General features: G+C 40.0%; 5 protein-coding genes and 2 long non-coding RNA genes across 7 annotated transcripts; 3 read left to right on the forward strand and 4 right to left on the reverse strand.

Moving 5' to 3' along the window:
• Nucleotides 1-269: 269 nt before the first annotated feature.
• Nucleotides 270-3,999, reverse strand: LOC126614028 (leucine-rich repeat receptor-like protein kinase TDR). Its single transcript, XM_050281666.1, has 2 exons — nucleotides 1,225-3,999; nucleotides 270-987 (listed from the first exon to the last, which is right to left on the reverse strand). Exons 1-2 carry the CDS (start codon nucleotides 3,911-3,913, stop codon nucleotides 653-655), a joined length of 3,024 nt encoding a protein of 1,007 aa, XP_050137623.1. The 5' UTR covers nucleotides 3,914-3,999; the 3' UTR covers nucleotides 270-652.
• Nucleotides 4,000-9,762: 5,763 nt separating this feature from the next.
• On the reverse strand, nucleotides 9,763-10,092 carry LOC126587463 (uncharacterized). Its single transcript, XM_050252540.1, has one exon. The coding sequence runs from the start codon at nucleotides 10,090-10,092 to the stop codon at nucleotides 9,763-9,765; it is 330 nt and encodes a 109-aa protein (XP_050108497.1).
• Nucleotides 10,093-10,530: 438 nt separating this feature from the next.
• LOC126614030 (uncharacterized) lies at nucleotides 10,531-12,887 on the reverse strand. Its single transcript, XM_050281668.1, has 3 exons — nucleotides 12,729-12,887; nucleotides 12,295-12,498; nucleotides 10,531-11,117 (listed from the first exon to the last, which is right to left on the reverse strand). Exons 2-3 carry the CDS (start codon nucleotides 12,475-12,477, stop codon nucleotides 10,851-10,853), a joined length of 450 nt encoding a protein of 149 aa, XP_050137625.1. The 5' UTR covers nucleotides 12,478-12,498; nucleotides 12,729-12,887; the 3' UTR covers nucleotides 10,531-10,850.
• Nucleotides 12,888-15,469: 2,582 nt separating this feature from the next.
• LOC126614032 (uncharacterized) lies at nucleotides 15,470-16,584 on the forward strand. The gene has a single exon (XM_050281671.1). It carries the CDS (start codon nucleotides 15,581-15,583, stop codon nucleotides 16,202-16,204), a length of 624 nt encoding a protein of 207 aa, XP_050137628.1. The 5' UTR covers nucleotides 15,470-15,580; the 3' UTR covers nucleotides 16,205-16,584.
• Nucleotides 16,585-17,405: 821 nt separating this feature from the next.
• On the reverse strand, nucleotides 17,406-20,130 carry LOC126614031 (sugar transport protein 7-like). The gene is made up of 4 exons (XM_050281670.1): nucleotides 19,744-20,130; nucleotides 18,801-19,120; nucleotides 18,089-18,715; nucleotides 17,406-17,998 (listed from the first exon to the last, which is right to left on the reverse strand). Exons 1-4 carry the CDS (start codon nucleotides 19,886-19,888, stop codon nucleotides 17,534-17,536), a joined length of 1,557 nt encoding a protein of 518 aa, XP_050137627.1. The 5' UTR covers nucleotides 19,889-20,130; the 3' UTR covers nucleotides 17,406-17,533.
• Nucleotides 19,129-19,945, forward strand: LOC126614034 (uncharacterized). Its single transcript, XR_007620254.1, has 2 exons — nucleotides 19,129-19,387; nucleotides 19,677-19,945. It is a non-coding gene; the product is annotated as an uncharacterized LOC126614034 (long non-coding RNA).
• Nucleotides 20,131-20,133: 3 nt separating the features above from the next.
• LOC126614033 (uncharacterized) lies at nucleotides 20,134-20,925 on the forward strand. Its single transcript, XR_007620253.1, has 2 exons — nucleotides 20,134-20,294; nucleotides 20,408-20,925. It is a non-coding gene; the product is annotated as an uncharacterized LOC126614033 (long non-coding RNA).
• The last annotated feature ends 538 nt before the right edge of the window (nucleotides 20,926-21,463 follow it).

The raw sequence follows: 21,463 nt of genomic DNA on the forward strand, positions 1-21,463 counted from the left end.
AGAGGAAGATGGTTGATCTGGCAGTAGCACGTGACTTCATGGTTAATAATGGACCTGTGAATTGGGCCGGCACAGAGACCGGCCCACTTCTGAGGTGTAAAGGCTTACCGGGCCGTTGACTGTGAATAGAGACTCTTTTTTCCTTTTTTTTATTGTTTTTTATTTTTATTTTTTGTTATTAAAGAAAATTGAGGGTTTGGACCTATTACAATAATTAAGGAATGAAGAGTTTCGAACCCAGGATGCATGAATAGAAACCCAACACTCTATTTTCTTCTTTTTATCGCTATATTTGTACTTTCATTAAGAAATTTCGTAAAATACACATATTTTAGTCGTACAGTGATATATCGCTCACACATACACACATATTGTATGGAGTAAAACTACCAAAAGTCACTATGACGGTATCTCAGGCCAATAACGTTAAACTGCATAGTAGTGAGTACGTGATTAACCTAGACAACCCACGCAATGGTACACAAACTTACATTACATGGCACTATTATACAGCTAAAGCATTTATTACGCTTACAATACAAACAAACTACAAAACAAATGGAATGACTACAAACAGCTCACTCTTACCAGTTAAGTACTTCATCTTGCGTATACGTCCTTGGTTTCTTGTGGCAATCTGCATCTAAATTCATCACCCTGCAGTTTCAAAAGTTGGGTTATTTTTCATCTGGAGTTTCGACTCGGATAAAAGCTTCAATGCATTTTCCATGGATGGTCGATCGGATGGCCTACTCCTGGTGCAAAGCATAGCAACCTCAATTGTTAGTTTTATCTCCTCTTGCATTGAAATGTCGGAACCAGCTTCGTTCTCGTTGTAGATTTCCCGCAGAACAACTTCCCTCGACTTGCTCTGTATGCTTGCGCCAAAATTTGTCAACCTGCCGTTGCTTAGAATCTCCAGCATGATCTCCCCAAAGCTGTATACGTCCCTGCACAGCTCCTCTTTTGTGCCACTGATGTTATCACCTGTCCAACAAAAGAAGAGCACTTGGGGAAATGGTCGATGCTAATACACGAACGATATCAAATTGATTTCTAATCATATCGTTGAGTTTTACTGGAATTCCGTAATTTTCCCAAAATTTCAGGAGTGGTGGTGTAAGGGCTTAAATTATATGTTTGGCGTGGCGGATAAAAACTTTTTAAAACAACCACCACATAATCATCTCTACTACATGAAAGAACATATCTTATTATGCATACCTGCATCCCAGGTGGAAGTTGCTGCTGTAAACGAACTTTTGTTCAACTCGAGCAGGTGCTTGAACCCAAATTCTGTCAAATGAGGTTCCATATTTTCGTCAAACACTATATTACTTGATCTCAGATCTCCGTGTGCTATTGCAGGAGAACATTCGTGGTGAAGGAAGTGTAATCCCTTTGCAATGCCGATGATAATTTTGTACTTGGCTGCCCATTCGCTTTTCACACTTATCATTTCAGCCAAGTTTCCATTGGGCAAGTAATCGTATAAGAGATAAGCCAGATGGTTGTTGTAGCAAACTCCAAGCAATCGAATTAAACTCTTATGCCTTGCATTTCCTATTTGTGTTACAAATTCCAGCATAACTCTCATTCTCTTTGCTCCCCATTCAATCTTCTTTACCGAAACTGCGATTCCCATTGGCAGAACTGCTTGCCGCACTGAAGCTGACGAAGGTGGCAATGCATCCATGGATTCTGTCGAACTGAAGCTCTTCAATAAATCATTTTTTGTGAACTGAGGAAGTCCAGCAAACGAGATCATCTTCCACTGGCCTTTGCTGCCTTTATGGTAGTAAAATATCCCCATAACTGATAGAGTAACGAACATAACTACTCCGATGCAGAGTAGTGCGATCCACAGAAGCTTCCCGGCGACTCTGCTTCCAAATATAGACACCGAGCCAGGACATGATCTGAGAGGCTCTCCACACAGCTTTGGATTCCCATCAAACGCACTTCGTTCCATCATTCTAAATACCTTTTCAGATGGAATACTCCCGGAAACATCATTGTAAGACACATTTAGAAGTACTAAACTCGAAGAAGAACCAAAAGTTTTAGGTATTGGTCCATTGAAGCTGTTATGTGACAGGTCAAGAACAAGAAGAGCAGGAAGAGTTGCAAGCTCCTCGGGTATACGACCGGATATATTATTGCTACCTAAATCAATCCTCTCAAGAACCCGGCAGCTAGAAATACTTTTCGGGACAGTTCCTTCCAAGCTGTTCTTGCTCAATTCAACAACAGATATTGATTTGCAGTTTTTGAACGAAGGAACATTGCCAATCAAGCCACACGAGGAAGCCGAAAAATTGTTAAGATTTGGCAATTCCCACATTTCTGCAGGAACTGTGCCTCCTAATTCTGGATTTCTAGAGACATTGAAGTACTCAAGCTTTTGAGCTTTTGAAATATCCATTGGAATCCCACCACTAAAATTGTTCCCAGATAAATCAACATATGTGATGTCAGTCAGAGTGCTGAATTTCAATGGAATCTCACCTGAAAACTTGTTATCTTCGAGTCGAAGACGAACCAGAGACGAACAGTTTGACAGAGAAGTGGAGAGATCGCCGGAGAAATTGTTCGAAAACAGCATCAGCTTAAGGAGCTGACCATTGGCACAGATATCCGGCGGAACGCTGCCGTTGAAGTTGTTTGTGGAGACGTCCACCCATCCGAGCTTCGAGTTCCTCCCCAAGCTCCGGGGAAGGTTGCCGGAGAAGAAATTGTTCCACAAAAGCAGCGTCTCCAAAGACGGAAGCTTTGCAATTCCGTCGGGAACTTCGCCGCTCATCTCGTTGTAGAAAAGACTGAGGAGTCTAAGGTTTTTCAGCTCCGAAAAGGTTTCTGGGATCCACCCAGAAATCAGATTGTCGGAAAGATCCAAGCTTTGGAGAGCTCTGATGTTGCTGAGCTCAGGCGGAATTGACCCAGAAAGCTGGTTTCTGAAAAGGAAGAGGGATTCGAGATTGTCGAGATCGCCGAGGGATTTTGGGACAGCGCCGGAGAGATTTGCATAGGCAATGTCGAGATACTGGAGCTGCGTCATGTTCCCCAATTGCCACGGAATGCTTCCGTGGTAAAAATTGTAGCCAATCTCCATGTGGGTCACTGTTTTGAGCTTCCCCAGTTCCGGCGGAATGCTTCCGGTGATCATATTCCCGGCGAGATGAATAAACTCGAGCCGGCGGAAAGCCCCGTATTCAGACGGGATCGGTCCCCGGAAGTAGCTTCCTGCTAAATTGAGGATTTTGAGGTTCTGAAGGTCTGATATTTCGGCGGGGAGCGACCCGGAAAAGCTGTTGCTGAATGCGTCGAGTACAATGAGGTTTTGGAGGGCGGAGACGCCGGTAGGGAAGTGGCCGGAGAAGTTGTTTCTGCTGATGTCTAATGTTGTGAGGTTGGTGAGGTTGAAGATTCCGGCGGGGAGGTGACCGGAGAACGAGTTGTGACTGAGATTGAGTGATACAAGGTCGGCGAAGACGGCGAATTGATCGCCGGAAATTTCACCGGCGAGACTCTTTACTGAGAGGTCTAAGCCAGTAATGGCGGAGTTGTTGGTGTTGCATTTGACGCCGGACCAAGAACATGCGTGGATTTTGCCAGGTGGGTTTTCTGTAGAAGGGAGTATCCAATTTTTCAAGCTGCCATTGGCATCTGTGAGCTCGGATTTTAAGCTGAGAAGGGTGTCTGAGTAGATATCCGCGGCGGAAACCGCCGCGAAGAGGAGGAGAAGAGGCAGGAGAAGGATTAAGTAGAAGGAGGAGTGGAAAATCTCCATTGGAACTTGCGGTTGGGATGACTGAGAGAACAGACAATTTTGGATGCCCGATTGGAAGAAAAATGTGTCAGATATTATGGAAATCCGTTTCCTTTTGTGTGAGAGTCGGAGTGAGAAATGCATGGGAACTAGCAAAAGAGGGAAAGGAGGAACAGTTTATTTTTCTTTCTTTTTGTTTTTTTTTTTTTGTTTTTTGTTTTTTTGTAAAAACTTCTTTTTCTTTCTTTGGTGCAACATATCGACCTAAAGTAGGCGGACTTGTTTGAACATGTAAATAAAAAATCTGCAAATATTTCGGAAATTTTCGATTAGAAAATATGTTTATTAGACAGATGCGCCTGATAAGAGGAATAGAAATATTTAGAAGTACACTTTAAAAAAATACATTGAGTATTTAAAGATAACAAAAAATTTAACGCAAAACTAAGTATAATGACATTCAAAGATTCTATAAAAAAAAAATTTGTTCAAAGAAATATCGCAACTTGTAGCATTTTCTAAGAATTTTTAGCATTGACTTGAGAGCATCGCTACTTGTATCAGTTTCTAAGACTTTTTTGTTCAAAGAAGTATGTTTAATAGTATTTTAAGCTAATTACGTACTACGATCTAAAAAATTATAATATATGTGTTTCTAAATGTAATTGACCAGAAATATTAGAGGTATTCATCAATTTCTCCCCTGAACTTGTGACTATTGGCCAATTTCCCCCCTCAACTTTAATTTTGGCCAATTTCCCCCCTCAACTCTCATAATTAGTCAATTTCCCCCCTCAACTTTAATTTGGCCAATTTCTCCCCGCAACTCTCATAATTAGTCAATTTGCACCCTACTGTTAATTTTTTAATTTGATCATAATTAAACAAGTGTGTGTAAGAAACTAAATAAGATGTATGTTAATCATTTTCCTATGTCTTTATCCTATTACAAATAGATTAAAATTTAGAATTTTACAATTTATCATAGATAGTATTATTAGTCATAATAAATCAGTATGGAGTAATTTTATTTGATTTTTTACTATACAAAATTGATAACGAAAAGGATTGATGTGTACATTTTTGTATGTGAATACAATTTTCTTTATAAAAATGAAAGCTAAGTTCAAGTAAATTGCAGAGAATCGAGCTTTAGTGCAAAAATGGCTAGTCAATTCATAATTTTCGACTCCTTATTAAGAATAACCCATTTTATTGAAATAGGTCTGATCCATGAGTTTAGGATTATTATTTCTTCTTCTACATGCTTTAAACCCGGTTCATAACTTTTTCTTATAATCAACCCATATCACATCCTAATTGTATTATGTTTTTGTACATTTTACCTTATATTATGCATGTGAGTTTATGTTAATTTTAGTACTTTGTTAGAAGTTATTAGAAAGATTGAAAGAAAAAAAAAGAATAGATGGAAAATTAAAAAAAATTAACAGTATGGTGCAAATTGACTAATTATGAGAGTTGATGAGGGAATTGGCCAAATTATAGTTGAGGGGGGAAATTGACTAATTATGAGAGTTGATGGGGGAAATTGGCCAAAATTAAAGTTGAGGGGGGAAATTGGCCAATGGTCACAAGTTCAGGGGGGGAATTGATGAATATTAGAAAATATGTTTATTAGACAGATGCGCCTGATAAGAGGAATAGAAATATTTAGAAGTATACTTTAAAAAAATACATTGAGTATTTAAAGATAACAAAAAATTTAACGCAAAACTAAGTATAATGACATTCAAAGATTCTATATAAAAAAAAAAATTTGTTCAAAGAAATATCGCAACTTGTAGCATTTTCTAAGAATTTTTAGCATTGACTTGAGAGCATCGCTACTTGTATCATTTTCTAAGACTTTTTTGTTCAAAGAAGTATGTTTAACAGTATTTTAAGCTAATTAAGTACTACGATCTAAAAAATTATAATATATGTGTTTCTAAATGTAATTGACCTGAAATATTATTGCAAAAACATTCCTGCGTAAGTCCAAAGAAGGAACATGATTAGTTGAAATGGGAATATAATTTGGATTGCTTTTGGGAGCAATAGGGACCCTTGAGGGTGTTTGTTGATTTGACTGGTGCTGGTCATTTAGGAAAAAAATAGATGCTTTGTGAATTTTTTTAATTTTTTTTAACAAAAAATAATCAAAAGTTCACAAAGCATATCTTTTATCTTTTTTTATTAGAAAGAATCCAATCAAAAGATAGGGTAGAGCAAGTAAAAAGTGAGACGAATAATAGGTTAAGTCAGTTGGTTAGAGTAGTGTGTAAAATTATACGCTTAAGCTTGATCTCTAGTTTCTTAAAATGAAAAATTGTAGTGTGAAAATTCTCTCTTTCTCTGTTTTTTACTAACAACTAAAGTTCTCTTAGAGTCAATCCAACGGTTGACAAAAAAGCAACCGCTAAATTGAATTTAAAAATTCTAAGTAGCGGAATATTCAATTCTCCACAATATTGTAGCCTAGCTTAGGGAGCTATATGAAGCTTCAAGGTATTAACGTAAAATGAGAAAATGAGAATATAAAAATTGATTCGTTGTTCTTTCATAACACTACTTAGGGAGCTATATAAAAACTTACAAATAGCGTCTCAATCCAATAATACAAAATAATATGTTATAAAACTTACACATATTATTATTTTATTAAAACGAGACGTCACAGTAACCATAATTGTGTTCCATATAGTCCTTCTCGAGCAGCCGATGCAGACCGTGCAGTGCAGGAAAGATGAAAGAGTAAAAGACAAGTTGCCGATAAAAGTAACCTTTTTCTTAATTTGTGATGAGCCACAGCTTTTAGTGTCCCTCGAGGACGTTAAAAAGGGTAATTACAATTTGACAGTCCCCGTGCTTGAACCTTGACCTTAACAGTAACTCAGTGGGTGAATTACCGAGAATGCAAGCTTCTGAACGTGTGATACATGTTTTTGGAAAGAAACTTATATTGGAGACGTTATTTAGACGGTGTTTTAAATAAGTTTACAATACTTCGATTTTGACGTTCAAGTTGCATGTAAATTCTACTCATACATGTCATGCGAGTGTCTTGCTTGATTCAAAGGAAACAGTGTCAAGCTGTTCAAGTTTGGGGTTTGGCATCACCACTCACGAGAGGGACCCTCCCATGCAGTGGTTCTCACAGGGTTAGAGTGACTATAAAAACCCTCAGGAATTTCGTGACTTTCTTCTATTATTGCAGTGCTTAAAAAGCAAAAAAACTAGGGTGCTTCGGACATGGGAGATTTAGGATTTGAATTTTGAGAGTGTCTTAGTATTAAAGTATAAGTTTTTTAGATAAACACAGAGTACGAAGCGTGCAAAAATATTTAAAAAAAATCAATTTTTCTACTGAGATATTCGTCGAACATTTAGTGAGTTTCTTATCTTAAGCCAAACTATGTTGCACACATGCCAACAGATACCGACACATGTTGAAATAATATGATGAGTGATATCGAGAGAATTTGTCAAATGATGTCGCCACAAATTGTTGAGATATGTCTGGCAAACATTACATCAAACACTTGGTATGAACAAAATAAACTTGTACCAAACATTCAGAAAGTTCTCAAAACTTGTACCAATGTACATCCACCCATGATTCCAAGGTAAGAGTTTGTGATATTTCGGCCATTTTAACTATTTAATCTTGATTTTTATTACAAATATCTAACTGTTAAAAATGCTGGAGTATCACATGCACCAAATCTATGGTACCATAGAAAATCCCCTTGAAAAAGTCGACACACTTAGACATAACAAGATTGTTATATTCTGAGTAGTTTGTTCACAAGAAGCAAGAAAAGCTTGGGTACAATCGAATATACATCTCTCTTCTCTTCGTCTTGTTTACGTATAAAGATATAACTTTAGTTACATGTAAGAATCTCTGTTCCCGACTCAACATCGAGTCGGGAATATGTTGATAAGAGAAATTAGTAAATTACTAGAGAAGTTTCCCAACGACAGGTTTGAAATTGAAAGGGACAGACACTTCAACGGGCATTTGATTTGAAATGGATTTGCCCGTGTGCAGCTGAGAACAACACAGCTTTTTAGGAAAAGAATTCACCTGACTTGGATTCCCATTAGAGTCTCAAAACAGTAGGAGGGGCTTATGCTTTGATTTGATACCTTTGCCTCTATCATCTAATCATATAACAAGTACAATTATTTATACTTTAATTTACATTATCTTGTAAATTCTTTTCACCACATTCTATGGGGGCCAACTTGTTATTAAGTTCGGAGGACTTTCGTGGTTCAGGTACATAATTATCGTGAGTATTTCTTATGATATAGGCAATTAAAGTAAGTAAAATTGTACTATAACGACCGACGTGGCATATTGTCTACTCAATTACCTCGTAGAAAAAGTTTGTCACTCCAATGAATTAGGCAAATACGGAAAGGGATCCTCTCCGGATCCCTTCCACCTAATCTACCAAGTTTGGGGATTTAGACCATTGAAATTTGATTCAACGGTTAAATTTATTATAACTTTTAAAGTAAGCCTTTGTTTGTAACCGTTTGATCAAATTTCAATTATCCGGATTTCAAAACTTGATGTATTAGGAGGAAAAGATCCGGAGGAGATCTCTTTCTTTGAGAGTAGACAAAATTAATTGCCTATACTGTTAGAGCTGTTTTTGCCTACGTGGCTTATCAAAATGGGTTTGCCTCCTCAATTGTCTACATTGAAGATGCTATGATGTTGTGTTAATGATACAAAGAAATATGTAAGTTTTTATCCACGTAGTATTGTATTAATAACATAAAACGCTAAAATAACGGTGTATCTGTGCCATGAAAATTATTACACTGATTTAGATTAGTGGAGGGTCAAAAGACATGCAATTGGGGGAACATATAGTCAAAATATTAGTGGTGCGGAAACTAATAAGCAAAAATAGGATTAACAATTTGCAAAAAAAAAGACGTTAATCATGCATAAAGTATGCATAATGTGTTCAATAAAGCAAGAATAGGATTAATAAAGTGATTAAAGAAAGGCACCCCCTTTTCTCCTTGTTACTGTAACAGCTAAATCTATGGCAAAATAACAGTATAACATTTTTCAATGATTAAGATACATTTTGTTAACGAAAATACTTCGGTCTTGACTAGTCTGAGTATACCCTATATCCTTACCCAAGAATATGGGCCAAATCTTCGTTGTTTTTATAAGGCTACGATATGGAGTTCTAACGGGTGAGAACCGAAGTATTGCAAAAACAAATGTTTGTATGCGTCAAGAAACTCAAATAAAGAGAAAGAAGAGAAAAAAAAGATGAAGTATAAATATAAATTGAAATCCATGTCTAATTTAAACGTTCTAGCATAACAAGAGGCGGATGTACATTCAGACCAAGGTGGTCCCATGATCTCAGAAAATGTACATGTGAAGGTCTTCCAAGACTCTCCAAATAGGTGGTATGGGTCCCTTTTGTGCCCACTAAGTGTTTGATGTAATATTTGCTAACATATCTCAACATATTGCGCCAACAACATTCGACAGATTCTCTTGATATCATGCCTTTCCTAAATGCCAAACGACATTCCGCGTGTAAAATATGGACGCTACCGTTTTATTGTTTTTCAATGCATGGGATGTTTCCTTCCTCCTGTGGTTAATGCAAGGCATGTTTGCTATATAGAAAGTGGAACCATTTGGAAATTAAGGGACAAGAATCAAGCAATTCATGTGCAATAGTAGACCTGACATTTTTCATCCGACCCGTTAAAATTAGTATTCGGGTAGATGATAAATGGGTCGGGTGGTTAACGGGTCAACCCGTTAATCACCCGTTAAATAACGGATCATTTTAGGTGAACTCGCGAAACCCGTTAAGACCTGAGAACTTTTGTGTAATTTCAAGAGTCCTAATAGAAAACCCTCAGGTCCCTCACGACTCACTCTCTCTTGCACCGTTGCACGGCTTGCTCTCTGAGACTAAGAGATCGCCCAATCATTATGGTTTAACATAAACCCAAGACGCCGCCGGCACGACGTCACCGACCGTCTGCCTCAGCCAGTCCCAGGCGAGGTCCTCCACCCGTTGCTTGAAGTAGCACCGCCACATCGCCATGAAAACGTGGAGCAACGTGCACCCCTTGGCGAAGAAGCTTTGGAACTTGCGATCTTTCACGAAGGAGACCATGAGCAGCAGGAAGCCGATCGCGAAGAGAAGGAGGCCGGAGAAGGAGTCGCCGATCCGAATCAGGAGCAGGTCGTATGGGGTGGACCCCAGCAGCTTCTGGGCGGTCTCGATCCTGTGCCCGAAGGTGTAGACTTCCGTCATGTAGAACATCGTGAGTGCCCCATAGGATATGGCAATTAGGGAGTGGAGGAGGCTGACGACGAAGAAGGCAAATGTAAAAAAATTTTGGATGAAATGTTATAAAATATAAAAATATAAAAAAATAAAAAAGTTAACGGGTGAAACAGGTAACCCGTTAGCTTAACGGGTTAGGTTCAGATGACCCGTTAACTTAACAGGTTGGGTCCGAATGATCCGTTAAATTAATGGTTTAGGTTGAACCCGACCCAAACCCATTAAACCCAACCCGTTTACAGGTCTATGCAATAGGCAGCCGTCTCCATCCAAACACAAGGTTAGAATCGTAGAAGGAAGCTCCAAAGCATGGTTACTTGTAGTTCAAGTAACCGAACTAGAAGCACTCGCAGAATGCCCTAGTTCCTCCTGCGACAACTCAACATCAACCTAACACATACGTCATTACGAGAAACAAAGAAATTTAAACTACTACATTGATCCTTTTAACGCTCAGAAGATATTCAAGATGTTTTCGGTCTAGAGAAATAATCCTAACATCGGCTGATTAAGTTCATCTTCAATGGTTTTGTACACTGGCCAAGAGAAAAACGGAATTTGAGTGCACCGTCCGTATCAAAACTAAAAGCTCGCTACATCTAATTCATCGATAAGCTAATTCACCCAACATAGTTCATAACACTTACTGATGCCGTACCTTATGACAAACGTAAATCAAGGAACTTCAACAAAATGGTAAGGATCATGCCTGAAACAGTATTCCACTACCCTTCCACGTCATATTTCACATCATATTCCTCGTCATCGTCGTCATCATCCTCAGTCTCGGACTCATCCATATTATATATGCTGATCCGCTGAAGCTTATTGAATTCACTTTTTGAATCCTCTTCACTTAGAAATTCCTGTCCGTACTTTGTTTCTCGGTGTTTAACCAACAGCCAGCGCAGCAACCGATCTTCCTTGTTCAAGTAGTGCAGCTCCTTGTTGATGTTGGGTGTAGTCATCATTGTCATTTGCATTAGTTGGCCCTATACCATATGGAAACTTTGAGTTATAAATAAAATCATAATAACTCGTCAACAGTTAGAAATACCAACGAGACAACATATGGAAATAGAAAATGACCAAAAGAGTACAAATTTATTTCGGCATCTGATGAGATTGGTCAAGAGCTCTCAAAGGTTTTAGAATATTCCAAGAAGTGCTGAATCTGGTGAAATCTACATTTCCACCAAGGAAGCAGAAACCCTGGAAACCCAATAACCGACAAGGGAGATCACCCTCACCCTTCAGGATAAAAGGCACCCTCTCAACAAGGCACCCTCTCAACAAGGCACCAGCATCTGCAAATGCTCCAAATCTCCTTCAAGGATGGCATATTGGTGGAAGACATTTTAAAAATCAACTTAGGGATTCCACTCTCCTAATGGAGATGTTCAAGAGTGCTAAGACGGTGAAAACTGTCGCTCTTCGGGATGACAAAACGTCTAAAGAACTATCAAACAGTAAAGCTACGGTTGCACTCTAAAACTGTGATAGAATGCCAACCTTTTTTGTTTTTTTGTTGTCATTTTTCCTAAGTTTAGGGATTGGCAATGTCTGACAGAAAACCATCCGTCTTGCTATAAAGATCGCAAAGAACTTCAAATTCAGATATTGTTACAATCTTACAAGCAGAGTCCATCGTCCCCTGCTGAGGGCGTAACAGAATCTACAACCTAAGATAGTTCAAATTAAGCATCCTGAGAATTCTGAGGCAAGCTATCAACTTTATGCCATCCCCTAGAGGTTCCATCCTTACATTTCAAATCCTCTAATTCAAGTTCTTAACACAAACAGAGAAAGCAGCACTTTATAGCCCAATTCAAATACTAGTTCATACCTACGAAAAAATCATCCCTGCTTCGGCCAGTAATTGTCATTTCTCGAACCTCCATATTAAAAGAAGCTTAAAGAAATTTCACATACACTTTTCATTACGTACAACAAAGAGAATGGGAAACTGCAGCGGCATCACATTGGCCCTCAACTTATCGAAAATGTAGCATTAACAAGCTCAACTAAAAACCACCCGCAAGCGCAACGAATTACACAACACGCTCTCATTGCAAAAATAAGACAATTCAAACGCAACGACGAAGAAGACTACAATCCGTAATAATTCAAATGCACTATAAGATTGCAGAAAGATAAAAAGAAACCCACCTGATAATACCTTCCATCAAGCTTCTTAATACCATAACCGAGCTGAACAGTGCCGAACGACTTCATGTCAGTAATAACTCCATTTCTTCTGCAAACGTGTTTGCTCACTCGAGCAACCAAGTCCATCAGAGACTCCTTCCTCGCATGGGGCTTCAGCAGCAGCATACAATCGTACAGCGGCATTTCTTCCGGCTTTTCTTTCACCTGTAAACACCAAAAGCAATGAAATTTCATCTTTTTTCATCAATCGAAACCTATCCAGATGCAGTGAGAAAAAATAGAAGTAGGTTATCAAGAATTTACAGGAAGAAAAAGCATGAAATTAATAAATAAATAAATGAACCCATGATTCAAAATCCAGAACTGGAACGATTGCAACCAAGATTTGAAGTCGAAGGATATATTAGAAAGGATTTGAGGGAGCTGCCCAGTACCTTGGAGTGTATTTTAGAGGAGTGCGAAGATCAGAGCCCAGACGGAGGAGAGACGGCGATGGAGGCTGAAGAGAAGTGGAGAAGAACATTGTTTTTGAGCTTTAAATCTCGGCCGTCTATCAGTTTAGAAATGAACGACACGTATTCCGCTTATAAGGGCTCCCATCATATACTGCACAGATCTCGAAATAGAACATAAGGTCATCTCCAACCGATCTGGCCAAAGATCAATAGGGCTAAAAATAGATCCGAATGACATGAAAACTATTTCCAACTGAGGATTAAGCCAAAGGGTTTGTAGTCCCCATCAGGCTAAAGCCCCCAAATCAGGCCAGAGGGCTGGCCACTTCTAGCGCCAGGATGTCAAACTTGACATTTTGCCAACCCTCTAGCGCCAGCTTGACATTTTGCTAGCCTTTCAACGCCAGAATGTCAATCTTGACATTTTACCAGCCCTCCAGCTCAGCCCATTTGAATGCCAACGGCTAACTAACGTTATGCTGCTGTCAGGTTACCCTTGGAATTTGAAAAAAAAAATTTGGACGAATTTTCAAAAAAAATTAATTTTTTTCCTATAAATACCTAAGTCTTTACTACACTATTTCTCACGTACTTTTCACCATTTTATAGTATCATACCTCATTTTATTTCAATTCTTCATATTCTATTATCTTACCTCTTCTAATAATCTTTCCTTTAATTTTTTTCAAAAATTTTCAAATGGCTACATCTGCAATGAAATGAAGGGCTTAGACCCAAAAAGAAGATAAAGCTCTTTACAGGGCTTATAGATAGGTTTCGGATGTTATTAGTTTTGGATAGCATACTATAGATCCAAGTTTTTACACCTCGTAGTGAGTGTTTTTAAAATAATTGAAAGCATTTTTGGAAAAAAAATGTTATTGCATTTCACAAGTACTTTAAGTATTTTTTTCATAATTCAATTACATATTCTTATGAATTGGCTCTAAAAACATTATTATTAAAACGTTAATAGTTTTTCTTTTGGGTAAATATTAGTTTACTACCCTCGTGTTTTGTGGTTTTCAATATTTAGTACATCAAGTTTTTTTCGTCCCAGAGTCATATCTAAAGTGTAAATTTTGGGACAGTCTCATACATCCATTAGTCAAACTGTTAAGTATTCCGTTAATTGATGACGTGGCGCCCACGTGGACAATGACTAACGTTACGTGTCAATAAGGGTCCCACGTGGATATTAAAAAAAATTACAAAATTACAACCAAAAAAGAAAAAGAAAAAAATAACGTTGTTCTTCCTCAACCTCGACCGTCCCTCCCTTCTCGACCTCCACCCATATGTGCAAATCCAACCCTCTCCCTCCCTCAACCCCCAACCCACTTAATTAAAAAAAAAAAAAAAAAAGTTTATGGGCACCCTACCTCAACCCCCGGCCCTCTCCCTCCCTTATCTCTTCTGCACACCCTCGCTGCCAATTTGACTCAGGGCAACTCAACCAGCTCTCCCCTTAATCACCTCCAGATGCAGGGGAGTGAACCCATCGCGATCTAACACCAAACCCATATCTAGGTTGACTCACACTAGATTTTCACCATTTCCACTGACCCTTTTGCCGCCGTCAGGTGAAAAGGCGAAGAACCGCGAGAGTCCAGCTCGACAGCGAGTTTGGGGTCCCGACTCAATAACTCTTTGGCAAAGTAGAGTGGCCCATAAGCTGTGAAGTGGAGATGGTGTGCAGAGAGGGTGTGGATATGAGGGTTAGAGAGAGAAAGTGGAGAGGGTGTGCGGAAAGGGTGTGTAGAGGAGGAGAGAGTGGAGGGTTAGAGAAGGGATGGAAAAGAAGATGTTTGTAGGAGAAGAACTTTTTTTTTGTAATTATTTTTAAATTTTTAAAATTTTAATATCCACGTGGGACCCTTATTGACACATGACGGCCATTCATTATCCACGTGGGCACTACATCATCAGTTAACGGAAGATTTAACGGTTTGACTAACAGATGTATGAGATTGTCCCAAAATTTACACTTTAGGTATAACTTTGTAACGAAAAAAACTTAATGTACTAAATATTGAAAACCATGAAACATAAGGGTAGTAAATTGATATTTACCCTTTTTTTTTTTTCTTTCTTAAATCACTTCTAATCGAGCTTTTACTTCACGCTATGTAGGTATACCCAACTATTGTCAACCCAAAGTGGACCCAATCAAATTAAATTTCCTTTGGTTACACATCCAGTCCAATTCATTGATGGGTCAATAATCTGCCTAGCCCAGACACGTGGTTGGTACACACAGACCCAGAGCCCACTCACCGGAGCCCGGATCCACTGTTTCCCTTGTTCCGTAGGCCGTAGCTTCTACGAAACCGCGATTCCAGTCAAAACCGGCCCAAACGGAAAACTCCGTTACCCCGGTCAACACGTGTCGACAAGATCAACCACTCCACCCGTTCACTTTTTAACGCGTGGCTCTCCGGTCCCCTTCACGGCAACTAAAGCATCGAACCACACATCATTGCCCTTCTCTTACTCCAAAATTACAAACGCCAGCGCAGACCTTGCTTGGTCGCCTTCGTAAATTCGTGAAACACCAGTGCAATACAGTAAATTCAACCCCCGCTATAACTGCAAAACCACGTCGGTCAAAATCTTAACCCGCCCACGCGCCTCAGATGGTTCCAAACCTCACGCGACGTCACGTGACGTACCGGAACCTCTCTATAAATACACGCTCCCCCATGCTTTGCAAAATATAGCATTTCTTCTCCGATAACAAAATTTTCAGAAAATCAAGAAATTAAATAAATTTTTTTTTTTTTTCGCAATTTTCAATTTTCTCCTTGTCTTTCTTCTTCTGAGGGAAAAAAATGGTGACGGCGATTCTCCGATCGCAGGATTGCCTTCGAGGTCGGTTCCGCCACGAAGCTCTAACCCTAACCCTCTCCCCCCGCTCCGGATCACGACGGAGCCCCAATTTCTCTAATCCTAACCCTAATTCCGCCCCCAACCATGGCCCCGCTGCCAATGTTCATCAATCTCGCCGCCGGAAAAGGAGTCCGATAGCGGTTCAGTCCAATCAGCACGACCGACCTCGCGATCGGTGCGCTGATCGCTCCGTTGTCGCGAAGGCGCCGGTTAAAAGCCTTGTGACGGGACAGGTCAAGATCCTGAGGCGCGGTGAGGTTTTGAACCCGGAGAAGGGCAACCGAGGGCTACGAGTTGTTGCCAGCGACGATTGCAAGCCGAAGGCGAACAAGGAAAACGATCCGGATCTGGTTTTGGGATCCACGGACCGTTTGGGACCCGACCCGGAGACCGTGCAGAAGCAGATTAAAGCTGCTGAGTTCAAGGTCATGGACGCGATTTATGCCGGATCGAGCGCTTTCTACGCGTCTCCGCCTCCGAGCTCGGTGCCGCTGCCTGCTTTTTTGGGAAGGAACGGCACCGCAACGAGCGATCTCCGCCGGCTGCTGCGGCTCGATTTGGTGTGAGCGATGGTGATTTAGCAAGGCTGCCTGCTTGAATCGTTTGATCGAAAGTTAAATGAATCCGAGATCCGGAAAATCTCGTTGAAGGTTCTTCTGTTAGTTGGTAATGATTGTTCGCTTTGCTTCCTTTATTTTTTCAAGAGGAAAGTTGATTGAGTGCGAGCAAATGATGATAAGATTAGGGCAAATATCTTGCTAGGGTTTGTGCAAATCAAAGGAAGAAGATTAATAGGAAAGTTTGTGTGCTTGGTGCCTTGTATAGTTTACTTAGTGTGCAAGAAATGTTTACAAGGTTGGATGAAAAGAGAAGTATAGAGAGAGAGATATTGTATGATGTAGTAGTAATCATCAAGGAATAAAATGTTGTGCTTAATCCTTGCCAATCATTCTGGTGTTCTTTATGTGGATTTGTACGAGTTTTTCTTGTTAGAAATGGTGTCGAAATATGCGAGTAGCCGGTTGTTTGACTGTATTTGTAGGTTTACCGGCTACTCGCAGCCGGTTGTCTGCCTGTATTGGGCAGAAATACAGCGGTTGTCTGCCTGTATTGGGCAGAAATACAGATCAACCGGCGAACCGGCGAACAGGATATGAGTAGCCGGTTCTCCCATGTATCGGGTAGAATGATCGGCTACTCACACCGGTTCTCCCATGTATTGGGTAGAATGTTCGGCTACTCACATCCTGATATTTGGGTAGCGATTCTCTGCCGTAGACCCGACTACTTGCAACCCGCAATATGTGAGGAGCTGGTTGCCTGCGTCACAACCGGCCTGCAACAACTGCCCGCCAGTATTCGGCCGATTTTCCGCTACTCAAATCCCGCAACTGACATGTGAGTAGACGGTTTCCACTGTAGGCAGATCGATACTCATCCCAATACAGATTGTTCGGCCACTTAAATCCCGTAACGGATGTGAGTAGCTGGTTGTCCGCCTTGGGCAGATCGACCAGCTGGTTGTCCGTCTTGGGCAGATCGACTGGCTACTCACATCTCGCGACTTCCTCGCAATGGAGAAAACCCCGTTGGGAGTAATGTAGGTGCCCGGAAATTTCATATATAGGGACATTGATTCAAGGGAAATAGGCTAGTTGGCTGCTTCCACTCAATATATTTTAGGATGGTTTAAAAGTGCTTTTAAAATGATTAAAACTGCATTTAGGGATAAAAGTTGGATTGATTTACTTGTATTTTTACTGAGGATTAATTCAAAAATATTTTCATTAAAAACGCTTCTAATCATTTTAAAAGTACTTTTCAAAACAAGCCCTTTAAAACTGAATTGCAACGATCATCTGCTTTATTTACACCTCATTATGCTCTAAAATATCTCAAATTGTTGAATTGTTTGGCCTGACATTAACGGAGTCGTCAGCTTCAGGATATTCTTCCGGCATTATCCTCTTCCAGAACCAGTGCCTTCTCCACATCAGTATCATCTCTTCGATCGGAATCCCCTTGGTTTCGGGAAGAAACAGGTAAACAAACACGCTCATGATAGTAATCCATCCCGCGAAGAAGAGGAAGATCCCGAATTTGAGCGCGCACAGGAGGGAGAGAAACGACTGGGCGATGATGAAAGTGAACAGAAGGTTCACAGACACTGTAATGCTCTGTCCAGCTGATCGGGTTTCTAGAGGGAAGATCTCGCTCGGCACTGTCCACCCGAGAGGACCCCATGAATACCCGAAAGCTATCACGAAGAGGCAAATCACGGCCACCACCAGTACTGAGAATCCTTTCGACAGTTCTTGATTGTCCCCGAACTTGAACCCCAAGACTACCGCGACTACGACCTGTTTCGCGTTGAAGAAGAGAGTACTAAGCGTTTAAGCGTCTTTAGAACTTTCAATTAGTTTTTCTAATTGAATTGTAATGAAGTTTACCTGGCATACAATCATTTGTATTCCACCAGTAATGAGCAGAACTCTTCGTCCCAGTTTGTCAACTGCTGCGATGGATATCAGCGTAGACGTGACAAGAACTGCTCCGGTTAAAGCAGAGGAGTACAGAGCAGCATTTCCCCCGAACCCCATACTTTGAAACAACACGGGAGCGTAGAACAGAATCGAATTTATCCCCGTGAGGATCTGGAACGTCGGCATGAAGATTGCCATAACGAGCTGAGGCCTGTTCCTTCGCTCGAGGATGTTTCTGAACGGGTGCTTTATTGCATTGGCAAACTCGCTTGCATCCATCATGTCCTGAAACTCTGCGCTGACATTTTTGGTTCCTCTAATTCTCTCCAAAACTTTTCTTCCTTCTTCTTTACATCCTCGTTCGATCAAGCTATTTGGTGTCTCGGGTAGAAATATTCCTCCGACTGTCATTACCGCAGCTGGTACTAGAGCCAGCCCTAGCGAGAGCCTCCACCCCCATGGCTCGAGTTTTTGAGTCCCGTAGTTTATCATGTTGGCTGTGAAGATCCCAAGCGTAGTTGCTAACTGAAACATCATGTTTAAGGCTCCTCGAAGATGCGTTGGCGCTAATTCTGAAAGATATAGCGGAATAGCCTTCAAGACAAACAAGCAAGCAGAAGAAATCAGTTTTATACGAACATTTTGTTGACAGAAGTCATTGGTTGTGTGAATTAGGTACCTGATTTCCAAATCCGATACCAACGCCAAGCATGATCCGACCTAAGAGAAGCATGGCCAAATTCTCAGCTGAAGCGTTTAGAGTTGCTCCAACGAGGAAACTGACTCCGCCACAGATTATACTTCCTCGGCGTCCATAATTTCTTGTGACCGGAGAAGCCACAAAAGATGCAACTAAACCGGCGAGGTACAGCGAAGAGGTAAACGCTGCAAGACCCTGGTTATCATACTTGCAGTAGTTGTTTTCCCGGGCATGCGTCTTGTTTTTGTACACTGTCTTGAAGAATTTCTTAAGAAATCCGTCCATCGACGTAACCCCGCCTAATGACAGTTAAAACCAAACATTTAGAAGAGATTCTTCAGTAAGATTTCTGCTTCCATATTTCTCACACATACAAGCACGATCATACATGTTACCGATTTTATGGCCGTCCGAAAACTTCCCTACAACGGTGATGACACTGTGGCGGTATTCCAGACGACATGTGATCGTACCTCAAATCAATCACACAGTTATGTGGGAAAGTTAAAAACACGTGGCAATATGTGATTGACTTGAGATACCGTCACAATATCATCCTGACATTTGTAAGTTACAATAAGAATGTGTTCTCCCTTTACTTTTTTTTTTAGAAAAGAAACTTAAGTGCAACTAGTTGTATATCCCTTTTTTGTACATATCTCTCTCCTCGACTCTTTTTCTCACCCGTGAGGAGAGAGATAAGCACAAGGAGATATACACCCTGTTGCACCCATATTTTTTGTCCATTTTCAGCTACCCAAAATTTATGATACCATGTAAGAAAGCTGAACTTTTCACCACTAACTTTGCTTACATGTCATCATTCCCTAATTCTTTCCTTGTACGGCTCGGTAGATTACCTCATGAAACCCTGAAAAAGGCAAAGACCAAAGAGCTAGCCAACAAAAACGTGAAAGGTTACCTGAAATTCCGATATCATAACCGAAAAGCGAGCCGCCGACGGCGGCAATAATGCAGGCAACGATGACATAAGGGGTGAGCCTTCCTTGGTACTGCTGTGCCCTCTCCTTGGCCACGCCGGTCGGCGCTAACGACCCTCCCGCCATTTCCAAGCAGAGAGGAGCTAGCTCCTGCCACGACACAGAAGAAAGACACAGAGAGAGAGAACAAAAAAAAAGAAAAAAACTCTCAACTTTCTGGGAAAGGAGGAGGATCTAACCTTAAATTTGTTCTCACTTTGTTTCTTTGCAATGTGAAGTTGGTGACATATCTAACCTTAAATTTATCTTTGAAACCACGATATTATACATTAGTTTAATCTAAATTATAAAAAGGAGATTTAATCCATATTATGGATCCTCCTTGTACTGCTGTGCTCTCTCTCTGTTTAGATTATTTTTTCTTGAGCGGTCTAAATTTTCGAATATGTCAATTTCAGACACAGAAATCCAACGAGGATTTTGACTGATAAATTCATATCAACCAAGCTGAAACTTGATCAGATAGAGACAGGTCTCCCTTCACGTTTATGATGAGTCAATAATGTCCGTGCTTTCTTTTGTTGATTTGCAATTTTCCACTTGAACTGACTTTGTTGCATGTTTTTGGTTTCATATTTGGTGCAGGTTCTCAAATATTGTCTTCTTTGTTTGGAATTTGGTTGTACTAAAGTATGATGCTTTGGATTCTCAAATATTGTCTTCTTTGTTTGGAATTTGGTTGTACTAAAGTATGATGCTTTGGATTACACGTAACGCATGAAAAAGGAAAAGATAAGAAAGATGACAGAGGGCATTTTTTTGGATGGTGGAGCGCGATCACGTCGTATAGCCAGTTCATATGTTACATAATAGGTATATTTAGTGATACACTAATACTGTAGCAGTGTGCTTTCTTTATTTTTTAAGGGTTCTAATGCGGTTCTATGATTTTTTACGATGGATTGGATGAATTGTTTATAACGACTTCCTCAAATGCGATTTATGTGTATACATAGTTATAGAGAAAGAAATTAGGTTGTAGATACTTAACTTCTTTTGAGGCAGATAATTATGCTTATAATTGGTGATCTACGATTCCAGATTTTGTATCTTTTACTCATGCTCGTGACAATTCGTTTTATTCTGATTACCGTTTTCGTTGATCGTTGATCGTTTCTATCTTTGCGGTCTTGGCATGGTCCCCCGCCTTTATCTTTTTCGTTTACTTTCATTTGTTATCAATAAAATTGTTGGAGGAGGGACGGGAAGGGAGTTTCTGGATGTAATGGTCCTCATCTCTTTAAAAGAGAGTAAGTGTCTTGCACGCTACTATTACCGAAGAACTAACCTTTCTCTATTTAACCTTTCTCTATTTAAAACAAAATTCTATATCTTCTTATATAAATCCACGTCCTATAACTAATTCACATGTTATAACATTTGAACTGATTAAATTAGATAGTCGTATTTCAGGACCATACATATTAAATCCACGTTCCGATAGACACTTCACATATTATACCACTGACATCAATTAGACTAAATGATCCTATCAATACAATACAACAATTTCTCGTCCTGCTGACGGTTGCAGGCTTGAATGATTGTAGTTGGTGAGTACGAGCATTGAATGATTATTGTGGGAGTGACATAGTATTATACTTTATTTGCTTTATGGGGTCAATTCAATATCCACTGTAA

Source organism: Malus sylvestris, chromosome 2 (genome assembly GCF_916048215.2).
Source record: "Malus sylvestris chromosome 2, drMalSylv7.2, whole genome shotgun sequence".
Lineage (NCBI taxonomy): Eukaryota > Viridiplantae > Streptophyta > Magnoliopsida > Rosales > Rosaceae > Malus > Malus sylvestris.